The sequence below is a fragment of the Sminthopsis crassicaudata genome, chromosome 2 (genome assembly GCF_048593235.1).
Source record: "Sminthopsis crassicaudata isolate SCR6 chromosome 2, ASM4859323v1, whole genome shotgun sequence".
NCBI lineage: Eukaryota > Metazoa > Chordata > Mammalia > Dasyuromorphia > Dasyuridae > Sminthopsis > Sminthopsis crassicaudata.
This window is the reverse complement of record NC_133618.1, coordinates 542,579,616-542,602,756: the sequence shown is the minus strand read 5'-3', so window position 1 is coordinate 542,602,756 and position 23,141 is coordinate 542,579,616. Positions and strand designations below refer to the sequence as shown.

Genomic DNA, 23,141 nt, shown 5'->3' with positions numbered 1-23,141 from the left:
CTGTTCCTTCATTCTTATGACATTATGCTTCTACTTAGGAATACTAGAATACCATGGTTTTAGTCTGTTCCAAAAGTCATCCACATAATCTGAAGTATGCATTCAATCATTTTCATGTTAGGGTGTGTGTGTGTGTGTGTGTGTGTGTGTGTGTGTGTGTGTGTGTGTGTGTGTGTATTTGTGTGTATACTTATGTACAATAAAGTTTAAATAAAATCTTTAAAAATCTGACCACTAATACCAAACTAAGCGCTTAAATGTTCAAGATAGATCAACTTTTTTTTTTTCCTCCATGACACTACTAGGAACTTCATATTTTTATACTTCTTCCCAAATTTCTAAAGACTTTAATTCTAGAAAAACATTAGTGGCCTCAAGATAAAAGAAATCATTTACCTCACAGAGATGACTAAAAACCTAAATAAATGGGATAAAAAAATCAAATACTATTCCACAAATACTTAAAAATTCCCATCTCCCTTAAGCAACAAAATCCTCCTCTTAGAGCAGTAACATAACCTTAAACCTCCATTCAGAAAGCATGTCATTGGAAAACAGAGAAAGAAAACTGCAATCCAAGTAAGAAACTTCAGGTTCAAGTCAGAGAGACCCCTTACTAGCTATTCTGGGGCAGCATGATGACACAATAGATAAAGCATTGGCCTACAGACAGAAAAATCTGAACTAAAATTCAATCACAGACACTAGCTGTGTATGATACTGGGTAAGTCAATCTCTATTTTAATTTCTTCTCCTATAAAATGGAGATAATAATAGCACCTAATTTCCTAGGGTTGTCAAAAAGATTAAAAGAAATAATAATTTTAAAGGGCTTAGCATAATGCCTAGCACTTAGTAAGTTCTATGTAAATGTTAGCTGTCATCGTCATCACTTAGAATTCAGGTATATGATCAGTAGGGCAGCTAGATGAAGCACTGGATAGTGTGCCAGTAAGTTAGGAAGAAAGATCTGAGTTCAAATTCAGCCTCAGATATTTACTAGCTATGTGATTCTTATCAAGTAACTTAAGCTTGTTTGTCTGAATTTCCTCATCTATAAAAAGAGCTGCAGAAGGAAACAGCAAACCATTCCAGTATCTTGGCAAAGAAAACTACAAATGGAGTCATAAAGAGTTGTACATGACTGAAATAACTGGACAACAACCAAATCTACAAAATGGACAATGTCATCTACATTATCTCACAGTGGTTCTGTGAGAATTAAATTTAAATCAATGTGAAATACTTTGTAACCATTAAGTATTTTATACATGCCCAGCCACAATTCTTAACAAATGATTAGGAAAGAAAAAATAGACAAAGATATTCTATAGATTGAGTTATAACATAACTTCAAGAAATAGTAGTGATACAATATAAGCTACAAAATGAAAATTAAAACATAGAACCATGAAGTGTTATCAATGACTATAAAAATTCTATCCCTGGACTAAGCCTACATTTAAATGTTCTATGAACAATTCAATATTTAATCAGCATCCAAAATTAATTTTTCATTTTATGGTTCTCTAATGTTTATGGGTTTCATATTTGCAAATGAACCATTTCTTCCAAAAAAAATTACTTATAAATTAAGTATTTTAGAAAGAGGACTCATTGTTTCAACATATTAGGGAGAATGTATAATGAACTGAAAAGAACCTTTTAAAAATGGTACTTTAGTAGTCAAAGAATAAATACTACTTTCCAAAAATAAAACACTTTAAAAAACTATTTCATTTTATTTACTGCATGAGAATCCAGGTATTTAAATTTTCATTTTTTTTTCATCAAATAGAATATGGATAAGCAAAAAAAGTATTTAAGGGCTGTCACTAATATACAAAAACAGACAATCCCTGGTTTCAAGGAATGAGAAATGAAAACAACTCAAAGGGAAGTAGTAGCCAGAGAAGGGAGGGGGCATTGTGAACCGAGAAGTCACAGGGAGCCACTGGACAACCATAGATTATCATTTCCAAGAAAGCTAGCAGTGATTTGATAACTGATCCCAGAGCTAGAAGGGAAAATATTTACACAGATTTGTAAATTACATCAGAAATAAGTGACAACTAAACCCAGCAATTTTCCTTAGTACAAACATAAAATTTAAAAATACCTTTTCTCCAGGATTGCTGCTATAGAACATTACACAAGGATATAACTCAGCTGCATCCACATCTTCAAAAGCTAGCTTTGGTTCCTAGATTTAAGCATGGATGATGGAAAAAAAAAAAAAAAAAAAGAAAGAAAAAGAAAAATTAAAGAATAAAACAATGTAGTTTCTACCTTAAAAGTTCTATAGGTAATATTGTAGGAATATTCTATAGACTGCCTAAATGAATGGAAAGGAAGATGCTTACTTCATAAAGATCACAAAACTGGCACCAAGACAAGATACAGTAATGACATTTAGGGAATTCAACTAGAATGTCTGCTAGATATTCATTCTGAAAAAAAGAGGATATCTTATAAAATTATTTGCTTCTTTTCTTAATAATCTTTACCTTTCAGCACGTAGAAACAGCAATGAAATTAAATCTTAAACTAAATTTTGTACTGATCAAGAGAAAAGAATTAGTAAAGTTAAAAGAATAAGAACCTTGAGAAAATGTGACCATGTCATAATAGTCAAATTAGAGAACTCAGGACACAGTCAGACACACAGCCTAAATTTTAGGAAAGTATATATTAAAATGTTCAGCAGGGGATAATGGGATAATCCCACAGCCAAAGACTCATGAAATAAGAATAGGAAGTTCCCAAAATAAAAATTGTGGCAATATAATCACAAATCATCTCAGTAAAGACAAAGATGGGAACATTTAGAGAGACAATGTGACTAAAGTAAATTTTCTTGAATCAAGGTGAAGTTTGTGAAAGTGGCTAGGCAAACATAGGCAAGGATGTTAGGAGGGCCCATAAGCTTATCATTTGTGCAAGTTTGCATGTTCTGTTATTTCCCAATTGCTACAAAACAGTGTAAATGTTGTTATCTGTATGTTCTTGAGGTATTATAGTCTGGTATAAATGTGTATGCTATATAAGATACAGAGAGAAAAGCTGTGATAAAAAGATGTAACCTCAATCAAAAGATATTTATATCCCTAAGAACAGTCTCTGAGTCACTGTCTCACCCCTAAAAGCTTGTCAGTGTCAGAGAACATAAGACTATGACATGAAATACAATGAAAGAAGGCTTTATAAATTGTTCATAATATTAAAAAAATTTTTTTAAATTTAAAAAAGGAAGAGAGTTCTTGGTTTGAGTTGATGGTATAATCTTAATAAACAACAAAGAATCACTACTCAATTATTTTAATTCAATATTTCCAAGAAGAAAAATGATCTTTGAACTAGAGATGACAGAAAAAACAGAGAAGGATAGGAAATGAAAACTACAAGGAGTAATCAAACACTTAAAGGGTTTAAATGAGTTCAAGTCTCTTGTGATAAATTATACCCCAAACTTTTCTAAGAATCTGTTTATGTTACTGCTAAAATTATCATCAATAATTTTGAAGAAATTGTATAGATCAAGGGAGATAACAGGACGATTATTGACTCAATTTTCTAAAACAGGAAAGATGAGACTCCTACAAACCATATATATCACCAAGTTTTATGATGATCTCTAGGATAATTCTAGAAGAAACAATCAAATGGACTGAAAATCCAGAAAGTAAAATCGTAACAAACTAGAAGAAAGCATAGTAAACTAACTACAATTCCTTTTCTGGATTGGGTTGTTAGATCAACATATTCAACATCTACAACAAATGTTGTAGACATATATTTGGATTTCAGCAAGTTATGGACTAAGTTACTTTTTATATTCTTGCAGACAAGCTGAAAAAAAATAGGGAAGAAATGATTATGAAATTAGATAGATTAATAGCTAGTTAAACAATAGTATCCAAAGTATTATCTGGTAGATGTCAAGCAAGATAGGGTACTCTAATGGTTTGCAGCAGGATAGTGTCATAGATCCTATTATATTTTAGCAAACACAGATAAAAGCATGGGACTAGCATAGTTTCACATCTGACATAAAACTGAGAAAGATTGCTCTTATTTTAAACAAGTCCTTCAAAGACTCTAAAGGTGGACTAAGAAATAAACACGTGAAATCCTACACAAGCTGAAAAAATTAAACTGAACATGAACAGAAGGCCATCACCTAGTTTCAAAGGCTCAAGATTTCAATGAGATAATCTCTAAGGTCTTTTGTTAGCTCAATGAATTGAGAATGTGATATCTGACCCCCCTCCCAAAAAAAGACTGTTTGGAATTTAGGTTTCATTAATACAGGTACAGTGTCCAGGACAAAGGAGGACTATCAAGGATAGTCCAGGACTATCTTAAGCAGTCCATCTTAATTTCTACTCACATCTTATTAAAAAGCTTGAGTTTACTGAATCCTGCCATACTCTGTGCTGGTCATTCCACATATGGATTACTGCATTCATTAGGTTTGCCACATTTAAGAGGAACATTCACAAACTTGAGAGGAAGGTCACCTATCTGGGGAGAAGATTTGAGGGCATAGTATCTGAATAACAGTTTAAGGAACTAGAGATGTTTGTCTAAAAAAGCTTTCAGGACAGGACAATAGATATTTTAAAATATCTGAAGGGCTGCCTTCTGGAAACAGGATTAGATTTATTCTATGTAGCTCCATAGGGCAGAACTAAGAAAAAGAAGTTACTGACAATTCAATTCCTAACAGTTCAAGCAGTCCATAAACAGAATGGACAATGTTTGAAATACTATATTTCTTTGCCCTAGACATATTCAAGCAACAATTGGATTATAACCTGTTAGAGAAGCAGTAGAAAGAATTCCTACAATATGTAGAAGTTTGATCAGATGACCTCTAAGGTCCTTTCCAACTCTAAAATTCTAAAACGCTCTGCAATTTTATGAAATAATATTTTCCTTGATAAAATTCACAATAAGAATTCATGCAAATCCACCACATAAAAGTAACTACAACCAGTTCTTGATTATAATTTCTAAATGGGCAAATTCCACAAGTGATAATTTAAGCATTGTTTTCAACAACTTTTATCAAATGGAATTACACAACCTCTTCTTTTTTGTTCCCTGTTCTTTAGTGTAGATACTAATAAGTACTGTAATAAGAAAAAGAAACAGTAAGAAGAGGAGAATCAAAAATAGAGTAGATAATCTATAAACTGGAGATCAGCCCTAAAATAAACAAGTAGAATATACACTAAAACACAAAAAACATGAATTTTATAAACAAATTTCAGTACCTCTCCATTTTTACCAAAGGAAATTGTTCTGGCTTCCATGTCCAATACACAAGTAATAAAATCTCCTTGAGTAAAACTGGACAACGTCAAAGTCTGTTCTCCATTATGGTACAGGTTACCACTGTAGGCTCTGTACAACCACATATCTGAGGTAGTGCGGTGGTTAAAATCATGTACTGGCCATCGAGAAACTCCAACACATGTGCCTTCATTACCACGGTTTTCCTTTACAATGTAAAACTAAAACAAAACCAATAATTTTCATTAATATTAAGTAATACTTTAATTATACTAAATGACTATGTTAATCCATATTTAAGAAAGTGGAGGTATATCTATAATCAATAGAAATACTTAAGGAAGAAATATTTAAAAGAATCAAATAAAATATAATATGCAAATGCATGATCCATTTTTGACAGTCATAAATAATATTGTCGGTTTTTATTTAAGTGTAGATTATTTTTAAAAATTTATTCATTAAGTAACTTTCAATTATCTTGCCATTCCTATCTTCAGCAGTCACTTTAACTCCTGCTTACATCTTATTTTAAAAAATATGAATTTACTGAGAATTTTCTGAAAGAACTTGTTAAGGAATACTTCAATGATTTTTAGAATTTCTATCTATTTTCTAATGGGGACTTTTAATTAAATTTAGGTAGAATGATTTTTTTATCATATCAGGAGAAAAAATTGCTATCTTTCACATATTACTAAAATTAATTTTTTAATGGCAAAACAAAATTTTCAAGTTTATTGGAATTTCACATACCTTCCACTGATAACATCCAGATGTTACACCAGTTGATGCTAACCCATAGCCTTTTCCTCCACTACCATGGGTCAAAATCTGTCCATTTTCCACTAAACAGCACTGAGCCTTTTCTGGGTCAAAGGAAACTTCTTGAATAGGAAGGTTTTCATCTTCTTCCTCTAATTCTCCTTGCTTCTATCAGAAATGAAGCTTTATGAGTTTTTCTGAATATGCTAATTTCAAGTATTTACTAAAGATAATGGTTAAAAAAAAAAAAAAAAAAAAAAAAAGGTCAGTTACCTGTAACTTCATTTCCTGCTCTTTTTCCTTGATCTGAATTGCATGTTTGGCCTGAGCAATGGGTGTTTCCCACATACAATCCGAGAGAAGGGAAAATAATCGTTCAACAACCTGTTGCATTGCAAGGGAAAAAAAAAAGAGAGAAGTCTAATTCCAAAAGAACAATTTTAAGAGTTATCAGAAAATACAAACCACATTATTTAACACATTACTTTATGTTGGAAAGCCAATCACTTTAGAAGCTTCATTAATTTTTTTCAGGATAATGAAACATTAACTTTGTTAATTTTATTCATTCTACAAAAATATATTGAGCATCTATTATGTGTAGAGGAAGGGAATGACAAGCATTTTTTCTAAGTTCCTATCATGTGTTACACATTATACTAAAAATTTTTACAACTATTATCTCATTTGAGTAAAGTATCTGAAACTCTTTCTGACTTCAGTGCAGCCTCCATTATAACTTGCTAATATAATAATAATAATATCTTGCTATCCTGAAAAGATTAAGGGAGCCTGCAAAGCTACCCAATGTGTAGATAGTAAATAACCTGGACAATTATGCAAACTGAATCAGTACTAAATCCATAAAATAACAAGCAGAAACAATGAAAATTATCACTACAAAGAAGCAGCTATCACTTAGCAGGTGTTAAAAGACACCAAAACCCAAAAGCTAACACTTATCCGCCTGCCCCTCCTCCCACCAAAAGGCACAGCTGAAGGCACTCTCGTCTTTCCTAAGATAAATCAGGTTTTGCAGAACCTGATTCATGATTCCTTCAGTACCTCTGCCCTCAACAGAGAATCACATGCTCCTATCTTTGTCTTCAATTCAACTTACATTTGTTAAATGTTCGGATTTTCATAACAAACTGGTATGCTCAATTTGAAGGAACCTACTCCCTTTGATCTCCCTCTACTACTATCTGTTAGGGACACCTGAATGGACAAAGTAATATGAGAATCTAAAGTTATGCTATATTATTTTAATACGAAGTTATGCAAATATCATGTATGATCTGTAGTTGATTTTTACTAACATTTTTAATGCTGTATATATTTTTATATGTAACTGATATATCCATTTCAATAAATATAAATTCCACACAAGTAGGGAATAGCTCTCTATAGTCTAGCCCAGTCGATGGCACATCGTAAGCAATAAATGTTTGATTGATTTTCATTCACTGTTTTGGAATATTATAAATGACGTTTTAGAATGATTTTAAAACTATAGACCTGAGCCATTTGATCATCTTCAACCCCAGATTCGCAAGCTGGTAATACAGCTTCAAGGACATGAAGTGCAAGTAATCTGGTCCTTAAGTTACCCACCAGTGGAATACCTGAAAAAGAAAAAACCAATGTGTTATTTTCTATTTGATCTTAATTTAGAGAGAAAATTTAAGCTCTTTCAAGAAAATTCTCAAAATTAAATTATCTATCCAATAGTATTAAATATAGTCAACATCTGAATGAGACAAATATGCAATACAAAGTATTTTTAAGCCTATGTTATACCTGAGGAACACTTCTGAGATGCAATGTTAAGAAGCACTTCAGTCCACTTTGGAGAAGCCATTTTTGACTGAATAGCTTTTGATGACACAACTCTTCTCAAAAAAACTAGAAAGTCCCCTAAGTGTAGTTCTGCTGCATGCTGTTTTCTAAGTACAGCTGAAGATTTAAAAGAAAAGTTTAGATTACATCATTACAAATCTGAAAAAAGAAAACAATTTTATAAATAATGATTTACAGCCATATTAATCAAATTATCAAATAATTACATTACCAAAGTAGGAAAACTATTAGCAACATTTTTCTAGGGGAACAAAAGATCCCAAGGAAAACTATGAAATAAAAATAAGCAGGAAAAGGACCCTAGTATTGCTAAATTCCAAGTTCTAGTAAAATGTTATTATCAAAGATATTTGGTATTGGTTTAAAAAAAATAATAAAAATTGATCAACAGGCTAGCCCAGATAAGCAGACCAAAACTTCAATTTAGTATAATAGCTTATATAATGTTTTACAAAGGACACAAAATACCAGAAAATTAAAGAATCTTTTTTTGGTAACAACTGTGGAAAACAAAAAAGAAATTTCAAGCAAAATAGGCTTAGAATGATACCTTACATTATATACAACACTAATCTCCAAAAGGAATAAATATAAAAATCACATCATAAAAAAATTAAAAAATAAAAGGTTCCTTGCACAACTAAGAATAATAAGTGAATTCATAACTAAGGGAAAAACATGCTAATATAGGATAAAATATGATTACATAAAAATAAAAGCTTTTACATCTGTGAAATTAAAGCAACTAGTTAAAAAGAAAATTTTCATAGCAAAAATCTCTGATTAAGCTCTGATCTCCAAGATATACAGAACGTATACAAATACATATCATGAACATCCATTCTCTAATGAACTAAGTGGTCAAAAAACTATGATGATGCAATTTTATAAAGCAGAAAGACAAGTGATTGATAAGCACATGAAAGATTCCACCAAATCACAAATGACAGAAATATATAACTTAAAATAATTTTTGGTTTCAAATAATATCCATCAGATTGGCAAAGATGACAAAAGGAAAAAAATGATGGAATGTTAAAAGGTCCCTGGGAAGACAGATACTAACATTTTGTTGTTGTTGAATTGGTTACACATGTAGCAGAAAAGAATTTAGCATTATACTTAATCACTCAACTGCATTCTTACGTCTAGAATTACTAAGATAGGCATATATTTCAATGAGGTCAAAGACAGAAGAAAAGGTCCCATTTGCACAAAATGAAACATAAAAGCACTTTTTATAACAACCAAGAACTAAAAAGAAAATTGGGTGCCCCTCAACTGAAGAATGATATAATATGTTTTTATCAGAACCATTTGCTCAAAGAACACAAGCTGGCACACAATAGGCGATTAATAAATGCTTATTGACTGACTGAAAATAACACTGAAAAACTTCCAAACTTTGATCAGTGGAGTACCCAAAGATAAATTCAAAGGACTTTCATGGTAAAGCATGCTTATCATCTATTAGCAAAGAGGTTATGGACAACAGGTGCAGAAAAATAAGAACTTTTCAGACATATGCAATATGTTAATGTGTTTTCCTTGACTACTTCATCACAAGAAAAGGTTCTAGAGGTAGGTAGGGAAATATCATTGATGTTTAAAAAAAGAGAGAGAAAATTAACAAAATGGTTTTTTTTTTTAAAGTCACTTAGTTTTATTTGAGAAGTAAACTCTGCCAATTAGGATGCTATTAATAAATGAACTGAACACCATCAATATTAATATTCTTACTATAAATCAAACAGGAAGACAAGAAAAAGTTGCAATTAAATAGAAGGAAACAGAGTTTTCTCTGGAGAGTGGAACAAAGGAGTGGGCAGAGTTGTCTCCACTATGCACTATGCACCAAAGTCAGGGGCACATGATTTTATTTTGCAGTACTTTAAAGAAACACAAACAAACAAAAAGAACCATTGAAAATACTGCACAGATAAAAAGTTAAAGAAAGTTTATGAAGAATTTTACAAAATAATCCAAACCAAAATGACATATACTTTGTACTTTGATGTGAATGAATGCAGAGGAAATTATAAATTAAAATGTCAGAAAACATACCTCAAGTTAAAAAGATTAAAGTCGTCAAAGGGTCATAACCTACTCAAAAATCATCATGCCTTATTATCAAGAATACTATCTCCAAGAAATAGTTACAAGTAACACCACTATTAGGACTGTCCTCCAAAGAGAACAAAGAAAAACTAAAAGAACCCATATGTACAAAAATAGGTCAGAACAAGTTGTAGTACGTAAAATTAATAAATTATGAATAGGCTGGTTTGGAGGAAAATCTAGAAAGACTTATATAAACTGATGCAAAATGAAGTGAACAGAACAAAGAAAGGGTCAAGGGTAGAGTCAAGATGGCATAATAAAGGCATGGACTTGTCTGAACTCTTTCAAATTCCCTTCCAAATAACTTTAAAATAACACCTTAAAATGAAAACTGGAGAAAAAGAAACAATAAAAGTGCAGATTGAAACAGGTTTTCCAACCCAAGACAATTTAGAAAAGTGGCAGGAAAAAGGTCTGTCTCACTGGGGTGAGAGCAGGCTTGTGACCAGCAAGCCAGCAGCAGGCCTTAGGAACAACTAAATTAGCAGTGAGAGCTTTCATAGCTATCAACCTATAGATGACAAGGAGGTAGGGATCACAATCCCCCGGTAGAAGAGAGACACTAGCACACTAGAACATCTACAACTGCAAAGGAGCAGGGTCTCTGGTCACAGCATACAGGACAGAAGAGCAGTGACCACACCTCTCCTTAAATCATACCATTTTGGAAGAAATGAAAATGTGTCTATCCTCAGATGGATGTAGTTCTCCCCTACATTCCAGAGTGGAACCCAAGTTTAACATAAAATTAAGAGTCAAGAATTAGGTTGGAAAAATGAGCAAACAAAAAAAACCCAAAATGAAACAAACAAATAAAAACAAAAAAACAAAAAATCTCGCTCACAGAAAGATACTAAAGTAACAGGGAAAATAAACTCAGAAGAAGAAAACAAAATCAAAATTGCTACATATAAATTATCAAAGAAAAATGTGAATTGTGAATTGAGGCCTCAAAAAAAGAATTCCTGGAAGAAGTCAAAAAAGTTTTTTTTTTTGGTTTTTTTTTTTTTTTTTAATAAATCAAATAAGAGCTGTAGAGGAAAAATCAGAAAAAAAAGAAATAGGATTTCTACAAGAAAATCATGAAAAGAGAGTCAACACCTTGGTAAATCATGCACAGAAAAATACTGAAGAAAAAAGAAAGATCAAATGGTCAAAAAGACAAAGAAAAATTCATTGAAGAGAAGAACCCCTTAAAAAGCAGAATTGGCTAATTAGTAAAAGAGGTACAAAAATTCACTGAAAAATGCAAAAAGCATAAATTAACATATTATCTACATCCTCATTTTCAGGATACACACACACATATTTTATATACATATATGTTATTTTATATTAATATAATATTACATATTATATTAAATATCTTTTATATACAAGGCATTGGACTAAATAAATATGAAATATTCACATTCAATATATTCAATAAATGAGATCCTTATATTATGCACTTAGTATGATGTAGGTCCTTAAAAAAATGCTTGTCATCTATCAATCGCTAATAAGAAGATACACATAAGTAAACACAAAATAATATGAGGAAAGGGAAAGTATAACTGATATGACTGGAAAAAATTTCTCAGACACAGCAACTGAGCTACCTTAGAAGATAAAGCACTATGAAAGGTAGAAATGAAGGAATGCATAGCTACTAAAAGTTTTTTATTGTCTTCATCAGACATGTGTCTTAGAAAGATTACTTTGGCAGCTATGAGATAAATTCCAAAGGAGAAACAGTGGAAACAGGAGATCAATCAAGAAGCTATTAAACTGTTGCATAGGAGAAGTAATGATAGGATGGTGATCTTGTGTGGTTCTATGCAAAAGATGAGAAAATTTATCTTCCTCCTTTCACCAAAAGAAATGAGGGGGAAAATTATGGGTGTGTAATATTATATATGCTATCAGATAATAAAGTAAATATTTCTGCTGACCAGTTTTACTTCAATCTTTGTTATAAATGAAGGCTCATCAGGTAGGCAGAGAATATATTCAGCAATTCATGTAATGTGGAAGAAGATATCACACTAAACTTTTTAAGAGAGAAAAATAAAATATGAAAGAGACTAATAGAAAAGATATCTTGAAGTAAATCAAGGAGAAAGACTAAGATAAAATTTAGCAACTGTATAGAAACTGGAGAAAGAAGAGAGTCAAGTAACTAAAAAGTATGTAGTTTGGGGGAAAAAAAACAACAACAGAAAAGCATGGAGTAAGGATAGGGTTAAGAAAAAAAGCTGGTAAGTTATGTTTTGGATATGAAACATATTTAATCACTTAAGATGAAGTTAGTAATGTGGCATTGGAATTCAAAAATTTAAAGGAGTTTCAAAAGTTTTAAAGATTGGAGATTAGTTAGACACATAGATAATAACAATAACTACTGTTGATAGTCAAATAGATTTGAATTTTTATAGTATTTTAAGGTTTGCAAACTGCTTAACACATATTCTTTTCCTTGAATCTCATAACAGCCCTGTGACATAAGTACAAGTGTTGTGCAAAAAAAAGGTAAAACTAACAGTAGCAACAGAATGTATATGGGTGAGACTTATGAGTTTGCCTCCAGACTAAGAGTATGATAAAAACCTCAAAAGTAACAAGGAAGTTAGAAAAAATGGAGATTTTTTTGTGGGGAATAACAAGGTCAATTTTGGACATGATAAAGTTTAAAAATGTCTTCGGAGCATCCAGCTTGAGATGCCCAATCATCAATCATCAGCATAGAGATCATAACCAAATCCTTGAAAGTTAAGTGAAATACTGCAGAGGAAGAAGAAAAGTTCTTTTGAACATCCAAAGTTAGCAAGCATAAACTGGACAGTAAAGTAAACTGAGAAGGAATAGTCATATAAATAAGAGGAGAACTGGGGGAAGATATGCCACATAAATCTAGATCAAAAAGAACATTAAGGGGAAAGCGAAGAACCAATTATGTCAAAAGAAATTGAGAGGCCAAAAAAAGAGTGAAAACTGAGAAATGATGTGGCAATGAAAAGATTATTAGTAACTTGAGCATGGCTAGACTGAATCTTGGAGACCAACTAGTGTGATTTCTTCATTTTATAGGTAAAGAAAATGAGGTAGCCAAGAAAAACTGTTATATGCCCAAGATCACACAAGTATTAAATGACAAGGGTGGAATTTGAACCAAGAACTTTTGTTAGTTTAAAAAAAAAAAAAAGGAAGAAAGATGAAATCACTTGAACTAATTGCAGAGTGAAGGGAATATTATTTTGAAAGAAGTGGAGAGACCTGGGTATATTCTATAGCTAACATGGAAAGAGTCACTAAAAAGAGAATGAAGTTGAGGTTAAAAAAAAAGATGCCATCAACAGCAAAAAATTTTAGTTCAAGAAAGGTAAATAAAAATTACCATATCAAATAAGTCAAATAAGAGCAAAGGATGAAAAAGTACTAGATAAATGATGATTTAACAAAATGGTAAAAATTATGAAAATCCTTATTTGAAGATGTCATGATCAGATATTTAGGGACTAGAATTAAGACTGACACAGTATTTATCACAATAAATTCAAAATGGATATATGACAAGAGTATGAATTATCATATAATAAGATAAAAGGATCAGGTACTTTTTACAACAATGGGTAGAAGGAAAATTCTTGATTAAACAAGTAATTGAAAAAAACATAGAAAACTGTGATTAAATAAGATTTAAAGCCTTTGAACATCAATGAAGACAGAAGAGAAATGGAGTGGGGAAAAATATTTCCAAACATCACTATAGAAATCTAACATCCAAAATAATGAACTGATAAAAGTAAGTAATAGGAAGAGTTAGTTCCCAAGAGATAAATATTAGAGAATAGGAAAGGTTTTCAAAGGATACTTTGAAAATTATAAATGAATATGTAAAAATATACTTCAATCATTAAGAATAATTCTAATTAAAACAAAATTTAAATTTCAATACAAATTGGTAGAGATGAAAAAATGTACATAGTTCATTTTGGAAAGAATATAGGAAGACAAGTTAATGCACTATTGATGGAATTGTGAAATGATCCAACAGTTCTTAATATCAATCAACTTGGAATTATACAAGAAAAATATTTAAACTGGTCATGCCCTTTGAATCAGTATTTTCCCATCATTGGACATATGTAACAAATAATTTTTTAAAAGACCAAATGGGGGCAGCTAGGTGGCGCAGTGGATAGAGCCCCAGCCTTGAATTCAGGAGGACACGAGTTCAAATCTGGTCTCAGATACTTAACACTTCCTAGCTGTGTGACCCTGGGCAAGTCACTTAACCCCAGCCTCAGGGAAAAAAAAAAAAAAAAAAAGACCAAATGTATACTAAAATAATCACAATGGTATTCGGCATGATGACAAAGAACTGGAAATAAAGTGTATGCTTTATGTATCAGTTGGGGAATGACTGAAAAAAAAATGACTTTAACAATGCAATGAAATATTGTACAGCTAGAAATGACAAACACGAGGAATTCAGAGACAATATGGGAAGCTCTGTATGAACTGGTACAGAGTAAAATAAGTAAATCAAGAGAAAAATAAGCACAATAACTTCAAAGACAACAAAAATGAAAAGATTACACTAAATAGAAGCTGAACTTTTAAAAATGGCTTAAAAAAAGGAAAAAAACAGAATAAAGTACACATATTCAGATAAGAATTCTGTACAAAATATTTTTGTTTAGTTATTTTACTTTGTTACAAAAGAGGATTCAATCTGAATAAAGTCACAAATCAACTGAGATATCATGACAAAACACATCAATCAAACTTTTTTTTAAGATTAGCAAGATACCTCTGAAGTCTCTCTTCTCAATATCTCCACAAGGGTCCACCTTTTTTTCTTCCTCTTCTTCCTCTTCCTCTTCCCCTTCTCCAAAGGAAACCATAAGTAGCACACCAGCTTGTAACAACAAATTCTTCAACTGACTACATAAAAGATCGAGCAAAGACTGCACTACCTTAGGACTCAGTTTGTCAGCATAGGTCCTAAGGAAGAGGTCAGAGGAAACAATAAATGCAAGTTGAAAAACATTTTAATATAAGAAAGAAAACTTTAGAATATGCAAATATAATTTAGGAAAAGCTAGGGCCACAATGAGGCACAATAAAGAAAAATTCTTACCCAGTGGTGATGGCCAGAATCTGTAGGAGCCTTGTACTGGCTACTTTCAAAGCTATGCTAAGCTGAGAAATACCAGTTTTGGGCAACAGCTGCAGAGGCTGCCCTAGCATAGTGTCTGTGCCACATAATTGTGACAGTACATTTAAGAGACCAGTGGAAATTGCCAAAGAAACATCAACTGGTTGGTAGTGAACACTCAGAGCAAAAACTGTTACCAAAAGGAGACGCTGTTGAGCTTCTAAAAAACAAGATAAAAAGTTTAGATGGTAGTCCCTGAGGATGAAAACAGAAAAGTATAAAATTCATAAAGCATAAAGTGTTAATTTTCTTACAAGTTAGTGATTGAATATTTAATTACTACTAAGTACCAACTATATGTAAGGCACTATTATGTTAGGCAGTGAAGATTCAGAGACAAAATGAAAACCAGTCCCTATTCTCAAAGAGCATACACTAACAAAGTGACTTTTGTAAAGCACCTCACTTCTCCACAAAATTCTGCTGGTTCCTTCTCACTCAGTATGACTTCCTCCATTTGACATCCAAATGACCCCAACTTATTTTTCTGGCCCTACTACGCTACTGTTCTTCACCCATTTTTAGGGTTTTTTATTTACAGTTTTCATCAACCACACCCCATTTTCCATCACCATGCCTCTGCAGGAGCCATCCTCCATGCTGGGAATACACTGCCTTCCTCCTCATGTTTATCTCTTACAATTCCCAGCTCTCTTTCAAGATCTTGATCAAATGCCACTTTTCTAGATGAAACCTTTGTTGACTGAACAATTAGTGTTCCTTCCAGTACTTTAGATCTTTTTTTGCACATACTTATATATGTAAATGTTTGCCTTCTTCAAAATAATGTTAAGTCCTCTGTATTCTAAACATTTTGGCCTTTAACTGTCTGTCCCACAGAAGAAGCTTAATAAATATTCCTGAACAATTCTATTTGAGGAATGCAGCATTCAGACAAATTGTTTCCTTAGAAATTCATTCACTAATGTTACAATGATGGTCAGGAAATCCACATTTGTAAACTTAGGACCAACTATCATTTGCATCTGAAGTTTCACAGGCAGTTTACTCACCAATGTGGTGCTTATTTGCTTGTAGGGCTCTCTCCAAAGTTGCAGACAACTGTTGATAAATCTTATGTACAGCCACTTGAATTTCAATCTGAATATTTCTCTTAGCTGCTCTGATACCATCCTAAGTTAAAAATAATTTATGTACTCTTTGTTAATAGCAATGTTAATCCCTACCTTGTAGAAAATGCATTGTTCATTTGTTACCCAGACTATTTACAGTTTGCTTTGCCTCTAGAAGCTTGTAAACAGGAGAATATAAACAATGTGTATACATTATCATAAAATATATAAATTCAATTCTATCTAATTTCACATTTTCAACATTTCTTGGGATTTCTTCCTTTCCTACAATTTGCGAATATGTGAATGTCTAAAAGATTTATTTAATGAAGAAAAATTTTGTGGGAATGGTTTCCACATAATCTAAGAGTTAACTGATAAGTGCTAGAACATCAAAATTAAATGGTTCCCTCAGAATCATGAGTCTAAACTGTCGGAAGTAAGATTTTAGCTTGAATGTTCCTAACTCAGGTTGTCTCTCTTTCCCCAATTATTTTGTCTTTAATGTTTCTTCTCAAGAGATTTTAAGAATAATTCCCCATGCTAAAAAAACAAAAACAAAAACAAAAACAAAAACAAAAACAAAAACAAAAACAAAAACACATATATCCATAGTCATATGCAAACAGAAAACCTCTGCCCAAATAAATTTAGACTGGAAAATCATTTGCAAAGATTAGAATACAATATACTAAAACGCTCCTCTAAAAATTCTACCCACTTAGACTACGGAAAACTCAGATGATATTTTATATATTCAAACTTCTACTTTAGAAAATATAAAATTTGATTATAAAACTAGATTTTAAAAAAGCACAAGCAAAATTAATACTTATTCTAAGGACATAGACATAAATTGCCTCATACCTGATAATGATGTAATCGCACACTTTCTCCTTTCGCTCCTGCATGTCCTACTGTTCCTAAACCAAAGCATCCAGCTAGAAACTGCAATCTAACTGATGTGAGGAGCAAAGAGGACTGAAATCCTGATCCTTGCCTGCTTCCTGTTAAGGGTACACTTCCTTTTTCCTCCATTCCAGATAGTAGAACCAATATTTGATGAAGGGCCTCCAAGCGAAGCTTTAAAAACAGATTAAAATGAAGAGATTTTAAGTTTCTTCACTAAACAAAGCAACAAGGTAAAGTCATAAAATAAGTCATTTATCGTATTTTATTTTTAATTCTAACATTTCAATTATTTTATTCCATAACAATAGCTCTCACTGTCACATCTGTGACTATTTTCACCAAAGACTTTCTGACAAAGATCTGTAAACATTTTATCTTTATATATGAGAAAAAGTCAACTAAGAAAGCTCTGAAAATGCTTTCCCAAGGTAGGCAAAATGGAATATTTCTGGCTAAAATTTTCTTGCTAGATAATATTCTAATAGTGCAATTACTCTGCCCTTTTTTATTCAGATATACTGGCTAGATTCTCCATAGTCCAATATATACTCCCATAACTAGAAATCAGTATCCATTAAATCAGGGAAGTCTCATTTTTATTAAATATTCAGCCAAATATCTACTAAAGTCATGCTTTTAAGTTTCAATCCTTAAATAAATTGCTATCTTTTTTACTTAGTTAAAATCATAATGATGGGAGCAAAGGCATGTTTTCTATATGCCGGAGTTCACCTCATGTTTCAAAAATCCAAAACAGAATTAATTTTGAAAAGAAAATCAAGACATTTTACCTCTGCCCTTAGCTGCTGCTGTTCCATTGCAATGATTGAGGCCTGGGGACTCGTGGACATACTTTCCTCTGGTTCTTTAAAACCTGGGGCATTCCCCACATCTCCACTTACAAAGCTGACAACATTTTCAATCAAAGTATGAACTCCAAGGGCCTTAGTAAGGTCAAAGTCATATTCAAATGAGTAAGAGGAGCTAAAAAACCAGTCTCTACTGTGTTTCAGGTGGGTCCAGGAGTCACTCAAAGGTTCCATTTGACTGTGTACAGGTCCTACATGCACAAATAATAAGTTTGTATCAATTTCAGTATATAATAAACATATTCTGAAACTAGATAAGGACTGAAGGTTGCTGCTATAACAACCAGTGAAAAATGGATAGTCATGTTTTAAAAACAAAAGCATGCATTCAGTGAATCCAAGCAACTTCAATTAAAATAAAGACTACAGCAATGTAATAAATTAAGAAAAAAATCCTGCTTGTACTATTGTATAATCTTATAAGCGTTATAGCAAAAGCTGACAAAAGAAAAAGACCAAAGCTGCTCTCAAAATGTTTAGCTTAAAATCAGAACACTAAATAAAATAGTATTTACATAGCGCTTTAAGGTTAGCAGAGCGCTTAGCAAACATTTTACTTTATTCTCACAACAAGGTTTGAGGTAGGTGCCATTATAATCACCATGTTGCAGAAGAGAAAACTGAGGCAGAGGATAGATGACCTGCACAGGGTCACAAAGTTAGTAAGTATCTACAACTCAATTTGAACTTGAGTCTTCTTGACTCCAAGGCTACCATTCTATTTACCTAATTGGTTCTAGTATAGTTCAGTAAAACAAAGATTAATACAATAAAGGAAAATCCAGTCCAAAAGGAAACACGAAGTTTGGACATACTGGTAAGACCCTGCTTTAATGAAAGGATTTTCATAATAGTATCATTTATAAGGATAAAACAGCCCAATATGTGTTTATGCTTTGCACTAAAAAAATGAAGAGTGAAGAATAAAACTAAGACAAAAAAGACATGTGTCAGGTTTTTTTTTTTTTAATTTATACATGGAATATCCATTTTAAGTTAATTGCATATAATGTATTTCTATTTATGTGACTTTAAAAATACTATCTGTGGCCAGCAAATAACAATTTCAGAGTCAAGATTATAAAAGATTTACCATGACACAATTTGTGCTTATCTAGTGATTGGACAATGTACATACTAAGTGAAAACACCATTTATTTTACCACTAAGCATTTTCTAATATATTCTTAAATTGCGTAAAGTAGACTTTAAATAAATGTTAAAATTCAAGAGCACAAGAGAAAATGTCATGGAGGTTTCCAACATCAATTTTAATGTTTGTACAAAGTGTCAATTTACCCTAAAGTCTATACAAATTATTATAGCTGCAGAATTAATTTCAAAATATTACCACATTTTTCCATTAGGAATGCATGTAAAGGCAACAAATGCAAGAGGCAAATACATAAGTTGTATTTGTTACCATAACTACATGGAAAAGATTTGAGACATAGGGTAAACTATCTTCACACTATTTAATTCACCACCTTCAAAAGGAAGTGAGTCAATGTCATTTGAAGTTCAAAATTCTATATAAAGATTAGCAACATTCATGTGTCAACAATTTTTTTGAAAAAAGTATTAAAAATTATTTTCAAATAATTTATGTGCATCCTGATATAATTTTCATTCAATTGCAAGTAACTAGTTTGTAATATAAGAATTAATTGCTTTCTAGATTTTGAAAAGAACAAATAAAAATTACAAGTTGTTTACTAATAAAAAAGTTAAAAAAATATTTTGCAAACTCAATTTTTATTATGTAGCTAAACATTTCTACAAATGAGAAAATAATGGGGTGAAAATATGAACTAATATGAATATATAATCTAACAAATAAAGGATAAATAATGCTATGAATGTGCACAAAAAAAATACATTCCTTTTTCTTCTATCCCAAAATTCAGAGCAATATTTTTCTAGTCCCTTATCTATGTTCTGATTTGATTTTTCAACAAATTTCAGAATTTCAATTTTCTAACACATACATTATTATCTAATGATAAATTTAAGGTACATAAGAAAAATTTACATTTAAATTCATACAGGTTTACTAAAGTATCATGCTAAGGACCACTGGATTTTTCTATCTATCCTGTAGTTAAAATCTATATGAGTCTTTCTCATCATTAGAATTAGAATTCCTTGAGATACAGAATGAATCATTTTTCTTTTGCATCCCCAGCATTTAGCAGAGTACTTTCCACATGGTTAATACTTTTTCATTTTTTTCATAGAAGAGAGAGCACGGAGCAATCAGGCCCTTTGTTGTGGGCTCCCTCTTCTCCCCCTCAATCTCATCTCATGAAGAGTTTTGAATGCCTTGCTAACTCTTCTTATATAACTGGTAATCTCAGAAGCTCCCATGGATTCTCAAATCCTTCCCCAACATATCTGTAGACCTCCATTTTCACATTCCTAATTGTTCTTCAGATATCTTGAACTGAATGAACAATAGAAATATCTTAAACTCAACTTGTCCAAAAATGAACTCATTATCTTTCCCAATCACTCATCATCCCCTGTTACTACAGAAGGCAACCCCATTATCCTACTCCTCAGGCTTCTAGCTCCTTACTCCCCTCTCACCCCTCACAACACCCCCCCCCTTCAAACTGTTGCCAAGGTTTGTTGATTTTACTTTTGCAACTTCTGGTGGATTTGCCTCCTCCTTTCCTGACAAGGTCACCACACTAGTGCAGGCCTTCAACGCTCTGTGCCCAAATCACTGCAATAGCCTGCTGCCTGCCTCAGCCCTCTGCCCACTACAACTCATCCTCCATCCGGCCACCAAAAATATATTTTTTTCTAAACGTCGACCACATCACTGCCTTCCTCAACAAACTTCCATGGCTACCTATCATCTCTGTGATCAAATACAAAAGCCTCTGCTTGGCATTCAAAACTCTTCATAACCCTAGTCTCTTCCAACCTTTCCAATCTTCTCTCAGCCATGTATTCTTCAGCCCAGTGACAAAGGCCTCTGACTGATCCCTGACCAAGATATTCCAAGAATTCTCTCTGCCTCTCTTACTTTCATGGAGTGTTCTTCCTTCTTATTTCCACTTACTGGCTTTCCTATCTTCCTTTAAGTCCCAACTAAAATTCCGTCTTCCATAGCACAGTTTCTTAAACTGTGATTCAAGACGCCATGAAGAGTTTTATAATCAAATGTGGGGGTCACAGATTATGATTTATTATCAGCAAATGTTTGATTTGTATACCTATATACCCAGTCACATATAACTCAGGTGAAAAGGGGTCAAGTGGAAAAAGTGTGAGAAAAGAACCCTGTTCTATAGGAAGTTTTTTCCAACATTACTTAATTCTAGTACTTTTTCTTCTCTCATTTCCTACTTAAATTCTATGTTATAGCTTGTTTGTACATTTTTGTTTGAAACTTGTTGTCTACACCATTAGATTGTCAGATCTTTGAGGGACAGATTGTCTTTTAACCCTTTGTAAACCTAGTATTTAGCTCAAAGCCTAACAGAAGCTTAATAAATATTTTTTACTGATTGACTTCAATTTACAGATGAGGAAATTGGAAACCAGAGAAATTAAATGATCCTTAGAATTCTAGGCAGTATTCTTAATTTGTCCTTTTCTAACCAATGTTGGAAATTTCAACTTTCAACATCAGTGAATTATAAAGTATAACAAACATTAACAGTATATAGGATATCAAGATCTCTGAAAATTTTAATTAACTAACAAAGATCAAAATCTAATCTTTTTAGTGAGTCAGAGGAAGAATCTAGTATAATTCTAATAACAGCTATTAAAAGTAAAAGAAAGATCAAGAACAATGTTTTATCTTAAAGCTGCAAAATGAAAATGAAAAATGTTCATTTAACAACTTTCTCTTTTTAACCAAAAATGCTTTTAAAAACTGAAACCTACAAACATGGAAAGACAATATGGAAAGTACTCAATCTTTTGAAAAAAGTGTATTAATCAGGTAAGTTAATCTGATGTGGTTTTTTAACTGGCTACCCAAAAATCTGGCATGAAAAGCTGTATCAAAAAATTTCTAGAATGTTATTTGGCCCCAAGCCCAATTATCTTTGCACACTGAATTTATAAGATTGCCACTACATAAGAAAATACAATGCAAAAAAGTCCATGATTTTAAAAATTTTGTGGGGAATAACTGAATTGTTTATTTATCCTTATAACTTAGTTCCTAAAATGAAATTTTCTAAATGAACGTGGCACGGCTGCAATACATACTTTACATATCATAAAATATGTAGGCAAGCTAGAAGGAGAAAAAAGTAAACATGCCATCATGTACTTGCTTGAAGCTCTTCTTTTTTCTGGGGCTCAACTGGCCAAAAAGGAGTAAGTACACTACCACACGAGAATCAGAAGACAAAAGGAAACATTTCATACAGAAGACAATATTTATATTTTTCTTTCTTCAAACAACGCTAACTTGAAACGTATAGTTAAAATGGTATATCACTCATACATGATATACCGAATAGTACAGATTTTAAAACAATTATTTCCAAAGTTAATCTTAACAAAGCTTTGTTACTAAATTTAAGGAGCTTAATAAACAAAAGAGAATCAAAAAAATATCCCACCAATGCTGCTTCTTAATTTTTTCTTCACTATTCTTTACTATGAAAGTTTCAGCCTATATTTGAGAACCTTATGACATTGGATGATTTAGAACTTAACCAAACAACTTCATTTTACAGATGAAAAATACTGAGTCCCTGAAGAGGACTTAACCTAGATCACAGAATAGTAGCAGAAATCAGGCAGAATAGATCAATTTGCAAAAAAAGTATGACAATGTGTTAATGATCAACATTATCTAAATACAGGAGTCACCTAATTATAATTCATACATCTAGTAGTCCTACAAAAAAATTTTCAAAAGAAATATAACTAGCAAGGAGATTGATTACATGGACATCACACACACACACACACACACACACACACACACACACACACACCCTCAAAATTAGGAGGAATTTAAAAAATGAAAGATGTACATATTATCTTCATAGGTTGAAGTCTGTT

At 32.0% G+C, this 23,141-nt stretch overlaps 1 protein-coding gene across 8 annotated transcripts in view; it reads right to left on the bottom strand.

Moving 5' to 3' along the window:
- Positions 1-23,141, bottom strand: part of HERC1 (HECT and RLD domain containing E3 ubiquitin protein ligase family member 1) — a 191,018-nt gene that overhangs the window by 78,881 nt on the left and 88,996 nt on the right. For 7 of the 8 annotated variants that reach the window (XM_074294868.1, XM_074294867.1, XM_074294875.1 and 4 more), the window contains exons 26-36: positions 18,024-18,292; positions 17,188-17,403; positions 16,261-16,381; positions 15,170-15,407; positions 14,840-15,033; positions 7,864-8,019; positions 7,582-7,688; positions 6,337-6,447; positions 6,055-6,231; positions 5,280-5,519; positions 2,120-2,203 (exon numbers count right to left, since the gene is read on the bottom strand). In XM_074294868.1, the coding sequence (XP_074150969.1) occupies positions 2,120-2,203; positions 5,280-5,519; positions 6,055-6,231; positions 6,337-6,447; positions 7,582-7,688; positions 7,864-8,019; positions 14,840-15,033; positions 15,170-15,407; positions 16,261-16,381; positions 17,188-17,403; positions 18,024-18,292 (1,913 nt within the window). The remainder of the gene's footprint in view (positions 1-2,119; positions 2,204-5,279; positions 5,520-6,054; positions 6,232-6,336; positions 6,448-7,581; positions 7,689-7,863; positions 8,020-14,839; positions 15,034-15,169; positions 15,408-16,260; positions 16,382-17,187; positions 17,404-18,023; positions 18,293-23,141) is intronic. The other variant, XM_074294869.1, reaches the window with a different exon arrangement.